General features: G+C 44.0%; 7 protein-coding genes across 7 annotated transcripts; 3 read left to right on the top strand and 4 right to left on the bottom strand.

The window, feature by feature from the left end:
- Positions 1 to 496: 496 nt before the first annotated feature.
- Positions 497 to 2,548, bottom strand: LALA0_S02e05688g (LALA0S02e05688g1_1; the record flags this gene model as incomplete). The annotated part of the gene is made up of 1 exon (XM_022773800.1): positions 497 to 2,548. The coding sequence occupies one exon, from the start codon at positions 2,546 to 2,548 to the stop codon at positions 497 to 499; it is 2,052 nt and encodes a 683-aa protein (XP_022627290.1).
- Positions 2,549 to 3,926: 1,378 nt separating this feature from the next.
- On the top strand, positions 3,927 to 4,541 carry DCP1 (LALA0S02e05666g1_1; the record flags this gene model as incomplete). The annotated part of the gene is made up of 1 exon (XM_022773799.1): positions 3,927 to 4,541. One exon carries the CDS (start codon positions 3,927 to 3,929, stop codon positions 4,539 to 4,541), a length of 615 nt encoding a protein of 204 aa, XP_022627289.1.
- Positions 4,542 to 4,631: 90 nt separating this feature from the next.
- SPT20 (LALA0S02e05644g1_1) lies at positions 4,632 to 6,473 on the bottom strand (the record flags this gene model as incomplete). Its single annotated transcript, XM_022773797.1, has 1 exon — positions 4,632 to 6,473. The coding sequence occupies one exon, from the start codon at positions 6,471 to 6,473 to the stop codon at positions 4,632 to 4,634; it is 1,842 nt and encodes a 613-aa protein (XP_022627288.1).
- Positions 6,474 to 6,729: 256 nt separating this feature from the next.
- On the bottom strand, positions 6,730 to 7,428 carry PEX11 (LALA0S02e05622g1_1; the record flags this gene model as incomplete). The annotated part of the gene is made up of 1 exon (XM_022773796.1): positions 6,730 to 7,428. The coding sequence occupies one exon, from the start codon at positions 7,426 to 7,428 to the stop codon at positions 6,730 to 6,732; it is 699 nt and encodes a 232-aa protein (XP_022627287.1).
- A 1,444-nt stretch (positions 7,429 to 8,872) lies between these two features.
- On the top strand, positions 8,873 to 9,439 carry PSF3 (LALA0S02e05600g1_1; the record flags this gene model as incomplete). The annotated part of the gene is made up of 1 exon (XM_022773795.1): positions 8,873 to 9,439. One exon carries the CDS (start codon positions 8,873 to 8,875, stop codon positions 9,437 to 9,439), a length of 567 nt encoding a protein of 188 aa, XP_022627286.1.
- Positions 9,440 to 9,565: 126 nt separating this feature from the next.
- On the bottom strand, positions 9,566 to 12,856 carry CTR9 (LALA0S02e05578g1_1; the record flags this gene model as incomplete). The annotated part of the gene is made up of 1 exon (XM_022773794.1): positions 9,566 to 12,856. One exon carries the CDS (start codon positions 12,854 to 12,856, stop codon positions 9,566 to 9,568), a length of 3,291 nt encoding a protein of 1,096 aa, XP_022627285.1.
- A 765-nt stretch (positions 12,857 to 13,621) lies between these two features.
- BNA3 (LALA0S02e05556g1_1) lies at positions 13,622 to 14,944 on the top strand (the record flags this gene model as incomplete). The annotated part of the gene is made up of 1 exon (XM_022773793.1): positions 13,622 to 14,944. One exon carries the CDS (start codon positions 13,622 to 13,624, stop codon positions 14,942 to 14,944), a length of 1,323 nt encoding a protein of 440 aa, XP_022627284.1.
- Between the last annotated feature and the right edge of the window lie 110 nt (positions 14,945 to 15,054).

Raw genomic sequence — 15,054 nt, 5'->3', positions numbered from 1 at the left:
GAGAGAGTAGTAATAGGGAAGAGCTAGAGAATAGCGAGGTGGATGCATGGAAGATGACGTTACAACTGGATCAGTAAGCATAAGGCATTGGCAAAGAGGAAGAAAAAAAGAAGAAGCCTGAGCGCGTGAACTAATACGTGAAGGTCCGTCTTGAAAGCGAGGCCAGTAAAAGATAGACTTCTTCCGGTGCCTTCGACTTGCATTCCCGTAGGCTAAACCAAGTTCGTGCTGGCATTTAATCGTGGTCACGTGATCGACATGTTGAGACGCCCTGCGACGCATTGGGTAAAAGTGACAAGTAGTGGTTTCAACCGCGGACTCCCAAGACTCCATTCAATGCATCAGAATACACACACGCACATATAGCGCTTCTCTGTTGTTATATTATCTATAAACATGTCTTTCTCTGCTCTTCTTGACCCGGCAAGAACTTCTACTCTGTGTGACAACGCGCTCCCGTACTCATTTGCACGACGCACGTCTCAAGCACCACTTTCTATACGTTATTCTGCTTTTGCAAGTGATCAAACCGGTTCGTTTGTTCTCCAATTACGCTTAAAGCGCTTTCACTAGTTACACTGTCACTCGAAGGCGCCATCTTGATGTTGTACTTGGTATCCTCAAGCTGAGCGGCTTGTTTGTCCGCATATGAAGCGCTGCATCCACACAAACCCGCCACTATAGTCTTAATAGCCCTTCTTCCCTGCCATAAAGGAGCCAAAATGATGTAAACTGCGGCTAACAGGAGCCATACCAGCATTACAACCATAAACGCTGTAAAAGAACCTCGACTCAAGTCCTTGCCCCAGCCATACAAGGCGCACGTCAAGATGACATATACGCCCAGAAATAAGAACACATTGATGAACAGGCTCAAATATGTCTGAATGCCCAATAATCTGTCGTCGTCCTCAGTCAGAGTCAAAGCTTCTTTTTCTTCAGAATCAATGTCGTCAGCGATTTGCAATTCATCCCTGTATCTTTCCATCCGAAACTTTCCATCAGGCTTGATCAACGATATGGCAACAATGTAGACCGCGCAAGAGAACAGACTTACGATATTACCAATGAAGGTGGCTTCCGGGGTCATCAAGGTGTTTCTGTTAACTACACCACCAGCAAAGTGGTACGTCGCACCTATCCAACATACTATACCAGAAACGGTACCCAGCGGAACTCCAATCAATAGCGACAGTTTCGTCATTCTAGGCCAGAAGAGCGAAAGTGTCACGGCAGGTACTTCTGGATTCAACACGATTCCGACAAAGCTGAGCAGCCAGCCAACGGTGACATGACAATAGTTGAAAACTACTGCCAAAGCTGCCATAAATAATCCAAAGAAAATGACACTGGCGTGTGAGGTCCGTATTAGTTGTTTTCCGGTGGCCTGCGGTTTCACGTAGGTTCGGTACATATCGTAAGTCACAATGGTGGAAAATGCAATGAGCTCTGCAGAAGTAGCAGATGTAACTGACATCTCCAGCATTACCAGACCTGCTGCTGCTCCACTTTTACCAAAAATAGAGGCAAGTCCGTACAAGAATGGTAGACTTGCACCCACTTCTTCATCTGTCAACTGCCTTGGATACGTCATTGACGCTGGGCTCAATAGAAGAGCCCGACATGCCAGCCCAGCGGAAGATCCCAATGCAAATGGAATGATCATCCAGCATATTCCACCCATCATGTAGCCTACGAAAACGCTTTTGGAATCAGACGCGATAGCTCTCTGGGAGTAGCCAGGATCACCAAAAACCGAAGACAGACCTCCCAACATAACGGACCAAGTTAGTAGAACCATATCCCTATCTTTAAAAGACAGGTAGCTGGTTCCAGAGGCTTTGGGAAACACTTTTTCGACTGCTTTTAGAAGATCCCACATCTTGCCCGGGGACCCGATCAATGGCGATGTGCAAAACACAGTGTAGGCTATCACGATTAGGATAATGTACACAATCACAGTGTGAACCCAATCGGAGATGAACGTCGCTTTCAAGCCTCCAAGAGCAGTGTATATGACCACAGTGACTGGAATGAGAAAACTGGCGGCCACAGTGTGCATACCAGTTGCCGCAGCAAAGGCTTGGGATCCACCTAGCAGAAGAAGTGATGAGACCATGACGTTAGTTGCTGCACAGTAGCATAGATACATTAGATGACCTGCTTCGCCAAACCTGACGTGTATAGTCTCGGAAACCGTGTGTGCTGTTGGGGCTCGACGCTTGATTTGAAGTGCCAGAAATGCAAACAGCGTAATTTGCACTGTTCCTCCAACCGCGTAAAGCCAAGCACCGCTAATACCATAAATGTAGGACCAGGTTCCAGATAGCAACAGAGTGGCAGGCCACGTCCATGCTGACACAGTGGACGAAGCTATCAGTCCAGAACCAACATTTCTGGAAGCCGTAGAAAACCTCTCAGAATTTTGGGCTTGTCCCATATATTTGGAAAGAAGAAAAGAGATGGTTACCATCAGGATTGCAAACCCAGATCCCACACCAACGGCAAACCCATATCCATAGCCTTGGGATAAAATCGGTTCAACCATTCTTGACGCCCAGAAACAGACGCAATATATATCACAAGGACAGCACGGGTTGTTGAGGGTCTTGATCAGATACTGGAATATCTCCGAAAGGTGTCTGTGTGTCTTGGATCTCGGCGCTGGTAGTTGACCATTATTATATGCAGTGCTCATCGCCAGGCTCGAGAGCGAGAAAACCCTGGCTTACGTAATTTATTTTTTTTAATTAACAATGGGTTATACGAGTAGCCTTGGGATCACGCGATGTCTTTTGAAAAACTAGTCACCTGGAGAGAAAAAAATCCGTAGTGGGATGAGTCACTGTGGATGGTGACCAAACAACACCACTGTGTGGGGTGTGAGTCGTTGGTATTGGTAATTATGGCTGATGACAATCACAAGTTGTGGGTTATATTTGCAATAAAAAAATCTGGGTGTCATAGACGTATATAGTGATTTAGATTTTTTTGGATTGACCGAATCCATTGTGTTGTAGACCAAAAGGGATTTCGAGCTGTTGATGGAGCTAACATAACAACAGGTGCGCGTGCCACTATTCACTGAGTGCGTATTACAGCAGCAAGGGTTGCTTTCTTGAGAAAAAAGTTCTTGTCAATTGTCGTCCACAGTGATATGGACGACGCATAAGTTTAAAGGTGATGAAGTGGGTCTCTTCTCGACGCTCCCAGTTTAGCACATCCGAGGTGATGGTTGAAGCAGCAGTGGTGTGGCATGACGTATGGCAGGAATAGCGTAAGAAAGAGTTTAAACGATCAAGATCCGCACAATAGTACGTGGACCAACACACACACGATAAAGTCGTCAGTGCAAGATTCTAGACACGATTGTGGGTAACCATACAGCGATCTAAACACTACTGAATATTTCTTCATACCTGGAATGAAATTATTCACCTTTTTTTTTTTTGGGCAAAATTGCATCGACAGATTTTGATTTCACACCAATTCTATGTTTGCTTCTTTGCAAATGTGGTTGAGCAACATTTGTCCGAACGTCACTGAAGCTACTTCTCTCGAGCATCTCTTTCCTATCTCAATACCAATTCAAGCTTAACACTTTTTAAACTTGCACAACATACAATTCATTTTAAACTGCTTGAAAATGCTTTAAAAACGATTTGAACTGGGCACTCAGAGTTTATATCAGCTCTTCAGAACCTAAGATAATTCTAATCAGTATATACCACTGCTTAGATATCAGTTTCCATGATTTTAGAGATTTCGATTATTTTACTGACGCTGACATCTCTTTGAGTTTTAACCTGCTGTTCTAATTAGAAAATTTCAGTGCTAGCCATGATAAGTTGTTCAAAATAGGTTAAGCAACGACCCGAATAGCCGTATATATACAGTTCCCAGGACTTTCAACACTCTCAACAGTCATGGTTTCAGTAGCAGAAGGGGCTTCTCCTGATATGACTTTAGAATTTTATCGTAAAGCCTTAAATTTCAATGTTATAGGAAGATACGATTCCAAGATTAAGCAACTTCTATTCCACACACCGCATGCCTCAGTATATAAATGGGATTTTGGAAAAGACGAATGGGTGCGGTTAGAATACCAAGGAGTCTTGGCTATTTATCTCAGAGATCTGACGCAGGGAGACGAGATTCTGCCGGAAGAAACTGAAGAAGAAAGGTCCGTCTTGGCACTACCAAGCAAACCAAATGGACCAGAACATAACACAGAAGTGCTCAAGGGTCGTGATATATACAATTATGGGCTGATACTGCTCAATCGGATGAACCCGGAGAATTTTTCTATAGGAATTGCTCCCAACAGCGTTATTAACAAGCGCAGGCTGTTTTCGCCAGATGAGGACGAACAACAACCACTCGAATGCATGAAAGTTGAAGTGAAAGACGACTTGGTCATTATAAAAAATCTGCGACATGAAGTGTTTGGTATTTGGATACACACGGTGCCAGACCGCAAAAATGTGTACGAGCTGATCAAATATCTACTCGAAAGCGAGCCCAAAACCTCATTCGCCTAATGCAGCAGCAGCTCTTTACCCAAACAACCAACCTAAGTTTTTACATACCATTCTTCACCCACAAATAAAAATATATCACGACCGACTCAGCTACTTCTTAGTCTTTGGTGCTTTTTTCTTCTTGGCTGGATCAGGTGTCACAGCTGGGGTGGCCTTTTTCGTGGTCTTACGCTGTTTTTTCGGTTTGTTCTTTTCTTCATCTCCTGGTCTTTTATTAACTCCTCTTTGCTGTTCCATTGTTTGCTGCTGCTGTTGCTTGATTTGCTGTGCGGTCAAGGGCGCAGACATCGATATCCTTTGGTTGTAAGTGGTTGGCGTAACATTTGCGTTCATTGCTTGTTGTTTCCGCTTTTCTTTGTTTGCCCGCCATTGCTCCACAAATTTTAGTCTACTGAATTGGTTGTTGTCGTTACTGCTTGATCCTACAGCTGCTGCAGCGGCAACAGCAGCGGCTGCAACAGAATTACTGCCGCTTCCTCTACCCGTTGAGCTCGAAGCAGAAGCTGCGCCTTTGCCTCCTCCGCTCTTAAGTGACGTACTTGTCAAATCTGCAGCACTTTTCGCCAAAGATGCCGCAATTGTTGATGTTGTCGTGGTGCTTGTTCTTTCACTCATGATTAACATCATTTGCTCGTAACTCGAACTATGCTGGGGAGATTCTTCATGAAGATCTATGTGACCGACCTGGCTCTTTGTTCCTTTCCTGGTGGAGAGTTCACGATGACAAAGTTCTTTTTTCGACAAGAAATCGGCATCGTCCAATCTATCCTTATACTCAAAAGGATTCAAGGGAACATTAAGTTTCAGGTTGCGTTTTGTGAGAGTAAGAATTTCGGACTCAAGCTGTTGATAAATGTTATCAGAAAAACGCGTGTGATCGGCATACGACATCATGTCGTAGTAATGAGTAAGACTGCTGGGTCGCAGTAGAGTACGATAAACCCTTGGTCGTTTGAAAGTGGCAACGACTTCTTTGTTCCCATTTTCCTGTGGGGTAGTCTCTGTACCAGCAGTTGAGTTTGCTTGTTCATCAGTGGAGCCGGGCTTGGGTGCACTTGAGGTGGCTGGAGATTCATTGAAATGTATGCTCTGTTGACTGGGCGGCCTTCCTTGTGAGTCTGATTGTTGACCAGAAGCATTTTTGACAGATTCTTTAGAATCCATGGATGCCGCATGATCTGAACTGGTTGCACTAGCCGCTTGAGATGGATCTGACGGCGCTTTCTGCGTCTGCTTGACATCCACCGTGTTTGTGTGGTCATAAACCTGCAGAATCATGTTTCCTTCGTAGAACTGAATGTTGCAATCCTTCAAAACCTCCATAATCGCTTCTGGAATACTTCCACGCGCTACGTATTCTAAAAACTCTTTCAGAGTTTCGTTGTTCTTGTTGAGAATCAAACCATCACTAGTGGCTTGAGGCATTCTCTGCTGCTGTTGCAACCGGGTGTTTGCAGGCGCACAGATTTTGTAGTTATTTTCGTAGATGTGAAATTCAAAACTGGGACGGAACTGTTCGTATTTTTTTAAAATGGAATCCGTATCTTCTGCAAAATTGTACAGTCGTTTGGGTTTCTTGTTGATGGTCATAAGAAATTGATAAAATTGGTTCTCATAGTTTTGTACCGCTTGCTGCTGTTGTTGCTGCCGCAGTTTCTGCTGCATCAACAAGCGCTGCTGTTGCTGTTGTTGTTGCTGCTGTTGTTGTAATAAGTGCTGTTGCTGCTGTTGCTGCTGTTGTTGCTGATGTTGCTGCTGAAATTGATGCATTTGCTGTTGACCGCCAATTCCTCCAGGGACTCCCATTGACGGGTTAAGTTTCTCGTTTCTCAATCCTGAACCATAGTTTGCCTGACTAAAACTTCCATCAGAGACATCGTTTGACGTTGTTCCGGCACTATTAACAGCGACGCCGAGCCCGATCTCGTTCATAACAGTTGATTAAGTTCCCAATTTTTACGGAAGGACTCCCAATGTCGGGAAACAACGCAAAATAAGTCGACTTACTCTCTTTCTTCGAGCAGAGTCGAGAGTTCGTAGTCTTAAGCTCATCTCATCTTGCACTTTGATATTTCGAAAAATACTCATCATTCGATACGTACGACTAATGTTATCATTCAAGAGCCTATAATCGTTAAGCCATCCCATTCCAGTGTGTGTTATAAAGCTGTGAGTAGTGATATGTACCTCAAGCGGTTTCCCATAAGCTTTGGATTCCAAAGAGCGAGGTAGCAACGCCTGCCAACCCAATAGAACCGTCGGGCGACTGTAAGAACTGGAGATTGTTCAAGACGATGAAAGTGTCGAGAGAGTCCCACAATAGTCTCTTGAGCGCAGCAGCCCGGTCCTGGTAGTGTTTGGTTAGCTGTGAGGTCTTGAGATCCTTCTCGTCGTGGTTAGTGATAAGACCCAGCTTGATGTGCTCTTGAGTAACCTGTAGCTTGCGTAAGTCCAGGACCAGACCACTGATTAGACCTCCGAGCCAGCACCAATTGGCCCAGCGTGGGACCGTGATGCCTGTGGTTTTGGTGACCGGAACGAGTTTCAGGATTCGTAACAAATTGATCTGGTCGAGCGTCAGGTAACCAGCGTAAGCCAAGTTTTTAAGAATGTTGAACACACGCACAACATTATCGTTCGAGATCTTGTTGTCGTAGAACTTTGAAGCCAGTTGCAAATGGTTCAAGGGTTTCAAAAACCGTAAAATCTTCCGCACGGTCGTAAACTCCGTTTGCAGTTTTTTGGCCAGAATCGATGAGTATTGGTATCCCAGAAAGCGGCACAGATACTGGAGTAGTCTCAAAATCTTTTCTCTTCCAGCAGTGGTATCCAAAAGGCTAATAAGTCTAGAGACCGAAGGGTGGTAGACGAGAGTATCGCAGACCATGGTGTGTTGAAGATCGGAAAAACGTTAAAACTATGCGACTGAGACACGGGGAAAACAATAGGAGAGTCGCAGTGTTTACCGTTTGCGAATGAATATCTAGTAAACTAAAATACGGATACTTTGGGACCCGTTTTGTCGCGATTTCAGTTAAATTGAGGGTTCGAGGGAGTGTCAGGTATGTTGTAGTGTCATCTTGTTAGAAACCTCATAAATATATGTAATTTCCCCGACTTTATAGGATCACGTATTTTATGGACGACACGTAAAGAATTCGCGATAATGTGGGGGAATAGCAACGCTTCAGAGTCCGGTGGCTTAGAGCTCTAACTAATGCCATTATGGGCCCTCACAGGCGTTTAGAACTTCAGGTGTGGAGTAAAACCAGTGATGCTAGCGAGACAAGTGTCACGTGACATATGACAGCGACAGCATGGAATGAAGTGACGTGTTTTTGAACCACACTGAAACTCACAGTAACCATTGAAAGGGCACCAGTGGTCATAGTTGAGTTTGATCAGAGGAACGGAGGTACGTTTTAGTCTGCTCAAATTGCTCCAAGCCCTCTTTTTTCATCAGCCTCGGTCCTGGTAATCATAACGCGCGCATTATGGGAATTTTGGGCAACGTGCCAGCGCCAGTTGCGAATGCAATACTATCATGAATTGATGGGCTCATCTTATGAAATCTGTATAAGACGAGCCCAAATCTATCTTACAGGGTCCTGTTGCGAATTGCCTGCCTTTCTTCCCAAGTATATTTCCTTAAATCGGACTGTATTTCCATTCACCGAGCATCTTGAGTCTAATCAAGAAGCATAACCGAACCCGACGCTTCTACTTCTAAATAAAATCGATTTTGAGTTCAAGACTATCGTGAGTTCGTATATTAAACTGTTGAATCCTGACTTACAACTCATAAAAGTTCTTGGACTTATAGTATCATAAGAGGTCCCTCCGAGAATATTGGTGTAGCTCGATAAACTTTCTGAAAAGCTATTGCGAGTTTGTATCCATTTTTTCCATCTCTTTTTCCAATACTGGTTGAGAACACCACCACTTTCATAGTTTTAAAAGGTTCTTTACAAGATCTGGAAAGGACAACTCGAATACAGAGATCATCACCTCTAAATTAGCTATTCCCACATTATCGCAAAGTGTTTCTTCGAGTGCTTCCTCACAGTTAAGAGGCCAACCGTCCCAAAACACAACATTTCAGGACGAACCTCAAAAATTTGAATTTAGACTCATATCCATCCATTTATATAGTCTAGCATTCGAAAACTATGGTCTTTAAGCTTATAGTCTATGGTTTTTAAGCGTTGTTCTTTCTTGATTGTATGAAGCCTTTGGATACAATGTGTACAATATATAATGTTAAACTTTAGCTCATCACCAAGTTTAAAAAAATCATCAACGGTTACAAGGTGTACCAAGGCCATGCTAAGATGAGCTACTACGATATTGACGACATCTTAGCCGACGCTACCAAGATTCCATGCCGTTTTAACTACAATATCCCTGGTCTTGGATACCTTGAAGGCAACATTGGTCATGATATCAAGAAAAATGCTAAAGTCGAGCTTCCGTTGTGGTTGGGCAGGGTCCTGGCAATTGTAGGAGGGGACGCAGATCCTTCAAGTGTGGGAGAAGATGAAGCATTGTCGTTTATAGAGCTGATAACTCCTGAGCTGCTGGCACCAAGAGTTATCAACGCCATTAAATCAGGACCTGCAACTTTAGACGTAAGGTCCATAAATTCGCATTTTTACGCATTGGCCGTGAAATGGGCTACTCTTTTTAACGACCGCGAGTTGGTAGAGGTTTTGAACTACATGCTGCTCGAAAGAAGTCAGGAAATTCGTAACCATGCGTCCAGTATCGATTTGGAAAACCTCGCGCAGGGACGCGACCCAGGTACATTTATGTTGACGTTAGACGAATTCGAGAAAGTTATCTATAGGAATAGCCATGAAAGCTGTAAGGAGACCAAACAATGGATGGTGCAAAAATAGAACTTTTGTCCCTTAAGAAGTGTTCAATCTTCTGCAATGCATTACTTCAAATACTACACAATTCAAATCCAAATCCTGAAAAAAAGCTTGGTGACTAGCTCATTTTTACATAACTAAGAAAGTGGATCAGAAAAGACCATCTTGATCGTCATTTTTATCCTCCGCATCACTGTTCTGGGGCGTGGACTGGGCAGACTTATCTTCTGCTATTAGCTCCCCATTCTCTTCATCACTGTCGTCGATGAATTCCTTCGATAGATATGGTGACTTACCCTTTTTGCCAGGCTTTGCGCTTTCAGATTTTGCTGGTTCTTCATCCTCATTCTCGTTATCTTCATCATCTTCCACAACGGCTCTTTTCGTCTTTCTCTTCTTTTTTGGAGCAGCTTTTTCGTTTTCTCCTTTCTTGCTACGTTTGGCTCTCTTCTTTTTCTTTTCCTCCCCGTTTTGTTGAAATTCTTCGTCCCCGCTCAGCGGTGGATTCGAATCCCTAGCGTTTTCAACAATGTCCATTTCTGTGCGCTCTTCCATTAGTTTTCGCGCTTCTTCTTGAAGTTTGTTGTATTCTTCGGTCTGTTTAGCAATACGCTTGCGTTCTTGATCTTCAACAATCCTACGTTGCTCGCGCTCTTTCTCTTCACCTTCTTCGAAAGCCCTTCTCGCATTCTCCAGTTTCTCAGTGGCCTCCGCTTCGTATTCTTTTTGTTGTGTGATACATCTTTCCAGAGCAGTCTTCATGGTGGTATTGCTCAACTGCAAACGCTGATCCAACTCGTCAATTGGCATGATATTGGTTCCTTGGTCTATCAGTTCTTTTAGCAAAATAGAAGCAGTATTCAAGCCATTTGCAGCGTATTCCAGTTGAGACAAAGTTCTTGCATTGGCAGGTGCTCTCCGGAGAGTTTCAGCTATTTGAAAGTGTAACAACGCGACGTTAAACTTTACGCTTTGTATCATGATTGAATTCTCCTTTTCTTGTTCAGCCGCCAATGCATTCTGAGCGTACTCTAAAGACTTCTCGTAGCATTCGAAAGACCGCTCTTTCACCCCACGGGAGTACCAAGCGCGACCCAGCAAATTCAATAGTAGAGGTTTTGAGCCTTCGTTTGCAAACTGCTTCAACGCAACTTCGTAATTTTCGATAGCTTTTGCGTGCTCTTGCATTTCCAGCAAACAGTGACCCATGTTGATGTGGACAGATTCATTGTTTAGAGAGTCTCTAACCTTCCTCAGGATTTCCAGACAAGGCCCAAACCTTTTATTTTCGGCATAGATTATCGCCAGGCCTTGAGCTGCAAAAATATTAAAAGCGTCCACTTGTAAAACTTTCTGCAGTAGCTGGATAGCCTTTATAAAAGATTGCCTCGATTTGTCTTGCTCTTTGGGTGCCGATGATTTCTTGGATTCTCTTGCAATGGTTATATACAGGTTCGCCAGAGAAATTAGAGCGTAGGAATCATGGGAGTCATACTTTGTGAGAGTATCGCGGTTATGGTTGGTTTCCAGTTTGTCGGCATTCTCAGTTTTCTTCTCATTCGATCCATTTTTTAAGAACCAGCTGTAGAACGACCGCACATCTAAATCAGAGTTATGCCTTTCCAAAAGTTCGTCGACTTGCTTGTCCAATTCATCACTTTCGGCTTTCATTACCGCAAGGTACAAATACCTTATCTTGGCATGCACATACCCGGGGTGTGATGCCAGAAGACTTTCATACCCGTAGAGAGCTTTATCAATGCTCTCGTATTCTATAACCCTGGAGCCGTTGAAATCAATGGTTATAGATGCTGGACTTTGTTCGACAGAGCTGTGGGTTAAAGTTGAAGCTTGATCGAAATATTTTTGCGCCTTAGCATGATCGCCGCTGATGAAATGAAAGCAGCCGAGATTGTTGTAGATCTCAAGTGGAACCATACTATCGCCGCTAGTTTGCAGCTGATCGATCGCACGAGACAGGATTTCCAGGGCTTGCTTGTGTAAGTTTTGTATCTGATATAGCTCAGACAAGAACAGATATGCCTTGACAATAACAACCTGGTTTCCTTTTGCCTTCGTGAGCTTGATATATTTCTCGAGGTAATCGATCGATTTCTGTAACAGTTTATTTCTTTCGTTGGGTGCCATTGAGTTCCAACTCTTCGCGTCCAAACATTTGGCCCCATAGAGAAGACCCAGAATATAGTTCAGTTCCTGAATGTTCTCATGACTTCCGTAAAGATTTTCGAAGGTCAGAATACTTTCTTCTATTAAATTATTCTTGATCTGAGTCTGACCAAGCCCCAAACGCGCAAGCAAATTGTCCTCATGGACTTTGAGACTTTCTTGAAACGCTGCAAAAGCTTTCCTGGGCTCTTGTAAGGCGTAGTAACCTCGACCACACCAAAAGGCTGACTCTGATACAACGGTGTTAGAGTAGCCGGACGCAAAAGGAGCGATTTGCTGTTCGTGAATGTCTATGACCTTTTGAAAATCGGATTTCAAATAACAGTACGTTTGATAAAGCACAAGAAGGACCGGGTTATGCTTGTTTGTCGAGATAAGCTGACCAAGTTGGGTGAGTGCGGCTGTAAATTCTCGCTTGAAAGATTCGTCATCCTCAGAGTGCGTAAGTGTCTTGTGAAATTCTCCGAGTAATAGCAAGATTTTGACGTTGGGATTTTCAGGTGTGAGCTCCAAACTACGTTTCCAAGCGCGAATGGCCATGTCGTAGTCCTTGAGCTGCCAGAAACACATTCCAATCCCGATTCTTGAATCTGGCTTTAAAACTGGGTTCAAAACTAGCAGTTCTTGGAATAATCTCAAGCTAACAGGATAGTTTTTCTTTTGGTAGAAAAGTTTGGCCCTAACGAGCAGAAACAAGACGTTGGGTCTTGAGGTACGTCCCAGACGCTGATCTTCAGCGTGGATACCACGTAAAAAAAGTTCTGAAGTTTCCAAGGCCTTATCGTATTGTCTTCTTTGGTAATACAAGTCGATGGTGGCCAACATGTTCCCAACACCGGATGGGTCATATCCAATGGCCTCCTTTAGATGGTGTTCGGCTTGCAACAAGCTGCTATCCCAAGCATTTTGATGCGTTGATTGGTCTTTTGCTTGCTTCAAAAACGCCCAAGTTAGACACGTATGCAACGCAGCCGATTGTGGGCCTTGGAACACTTCCAGCGCCATTTGCACCAGACTTATGCTCTCTTTCAGCATCCCACATTGACTATAAGCGATTGCAATCGTCAGCCAGTGCTCCTTGTCCGAGTTTTCTTCCACTAACAACGTTTTCAAATCGCTTGGATCTTCTGGCAAATCGTTCACCAGGTCAATGCTCACAACTTCTTCAGAATCTTTCAGCGGAATATCTAAAGACGTATTCCATTTCACACTGGGGTATTCCCCGTGCGAGATGTCGCGATCCAAAACCGACATTCAATTGTGGGTAAGGAGACGGCCGGTCAGAACCAGGTTGGTTTATTGTTTGGCAGTTGATCCTACTGATGGACTGGAGGAGATGGTCAGTTAAGATGATAATCCAGGTAAATACCTTCAATTAAAGTGATGGAAAAACCAAGTCGGCCGGGTAGCGTTATGAAATTTTTGAGGAACGTGACTTTCTTGACCCGAGGCAGAAAATCCTCCAGGTGAACCTTGAGGTGAATGAATGTTATAGAAATTGGGTCACGTGCACGTGGAGGGCAGAAACGATCGGTTTCTTCTGAAATCGTGTACACGAGAGCACCGACACCACCACAGCTCTTAAGACTATACTTGAAACGGCTCATTGGCTTAAGTCTTCAATTGAACGAAATTTGAAAGCTTTTGAATCAAATTTGAAGCCTGGTCACGTGCCATTTGCAGAACTCTTCATCAAACGTAAAAACGTTCTTCCCTACACCATTGGCATTCAAAACACATCTTCTCATGAGCCTTTAGACCTCCTAAATCCAAATGCAACGACCTTTGAACACGTCTACCCGTCCCTCTACAGCTAAACTCTCTCATCACCTTGCTATTTTCGCGTCGTCTGCTGTGGCTCCCGCCTTATATGATAAGATCTACCCTATAGCCAAAGACTAAACCCATTCAACATCTATAAAAAGGGCCCGGTTCTTGACCAAGTTCCATCCACCGTTCAACAGCGTTGTACGATTCCATTGTTCCAATCTTTTCGCCCCACCTTTCTCGGCTTCTTGTATGCTCAGAAAACTAGCCATGAGTACTATCGCTAACACCGGTAAAATCGTACCCAACCGGGCATTGTTCCAAAACATCAGCAAAGATGTATGGTCTTTGACCAACGAAGCAGCAGCCGTTGCATCTCAAAATGCTCAAAACCAAAATCGCGAATTGATCAACTTGGGACAAGGCTTTTTTTCTTATTCACCACCAGAATTCGCGATCCAAGAGGCTCAAAAGGCTCTTACGTCTCCTTTAGTAAACCAATACGCACCTACTAAAGGCCGTCCCTCACTTATAAAATCGCTTTTGAAGCTCTACTCACCTTTGTACGGTAAACAGCTGGCTCCCGAAAACGTGCAGGTCACCACCGGTGCTAACGAAGGTATTTTATCTTGTTTGGTTGGTCTGCTAAACCCAGGTGACGAAGTTATCGTGTTTGAGCCCTTTTTCGATCAGTACATCTCCAACATTCAAATTCCAGGCGGGAAAGTCACTTACGTGCCCCTGCACCCACCAAAGGAGATTTCTGAGCGTCCCACTCAGGGTACAGAATGGCGTGTGGATTATGACGAGCTACGCCGCGCTGTGACGTCCAAAACCAAAGCTTTGATCATCAATTCGCCCCACAATCCAGTTGGTAAAGTTTTCACGCGCGAAGAACTGCTAGAAATAGGCCAGATCTGCGTGGACAACAACATCATCATAATTTCCGATGAGGTTTACGAAAATTTGTATTTCACACCGGAATTTACTCGTATTGCCACGTTAACACCGGAAATTGGGCAACTCACATTGACTGTGGGTTCGGCAGGCAAAACTTTTGCCGCTACCGGATGGAGAGTCGGCTGGATCGTATCTCTGAACCCAGACCTCTTGAAATACGCATCTATGGCCCACACTCGAATCTGTTTTTCCACGCCATCTCCTTTGCAAGAGGCCTGTGCCAACGCTCTTGAAATCGCTGTTGAAAATGGGTATTTCGAGGACATGCGTCAGGAATATATTCGTAAATTCAACATCTTCACCAAAGTTTTCGACGACTTGGGACTACCATACACCAAGCCTGAAGGTACTTATTTCGTGGTTGCCGACTTCTCAAAGGTCAAAATCCCACACGATTACCCATTTCCAGAAGAACTTCAATCCAAGGCCAAAGATTTTAGAATATCCTACTGGCTAATCAATGAACTCGGTGTTGTTGCAATTCCACCCACTGAATTCTACATTCCAGAGCATGAAAAGGTCGCCGAGAACTTGTTGAGATTCGCCGTTTGCAAAAGTGACGAATATCTACAAAATGCTGTTGAAAGACTGAAACTACTGAAGAACTACATTTAACTCGATGTTCAAACAAGGACCAAGTTGATAACCGCATACCAAATACACGTACAAGCTTTATAGAGACTAAAACATTGATGATAAACGTCGTGAGTACTTACGCCTAAAGT

This window comes from Lachancea lanzarotensis, scaffold LALA0S02 (assembly GCF_000938715.1).
Source record: "Lachancea lanzarotensis genome assembly LALA0, scaffold LALA0S02, whole genome shotgun sequence".
Lineage (NCBI taxonomy): Eukaryota > Fungi > Ascomycota > Saccharomycetes > Saccharomycetales > Saccharomycetaceae > Lachancea > Lachancea lanzarotensis.
This window is presented reverse-complemented; position numbering and strand designations above follow the sequence as displayed.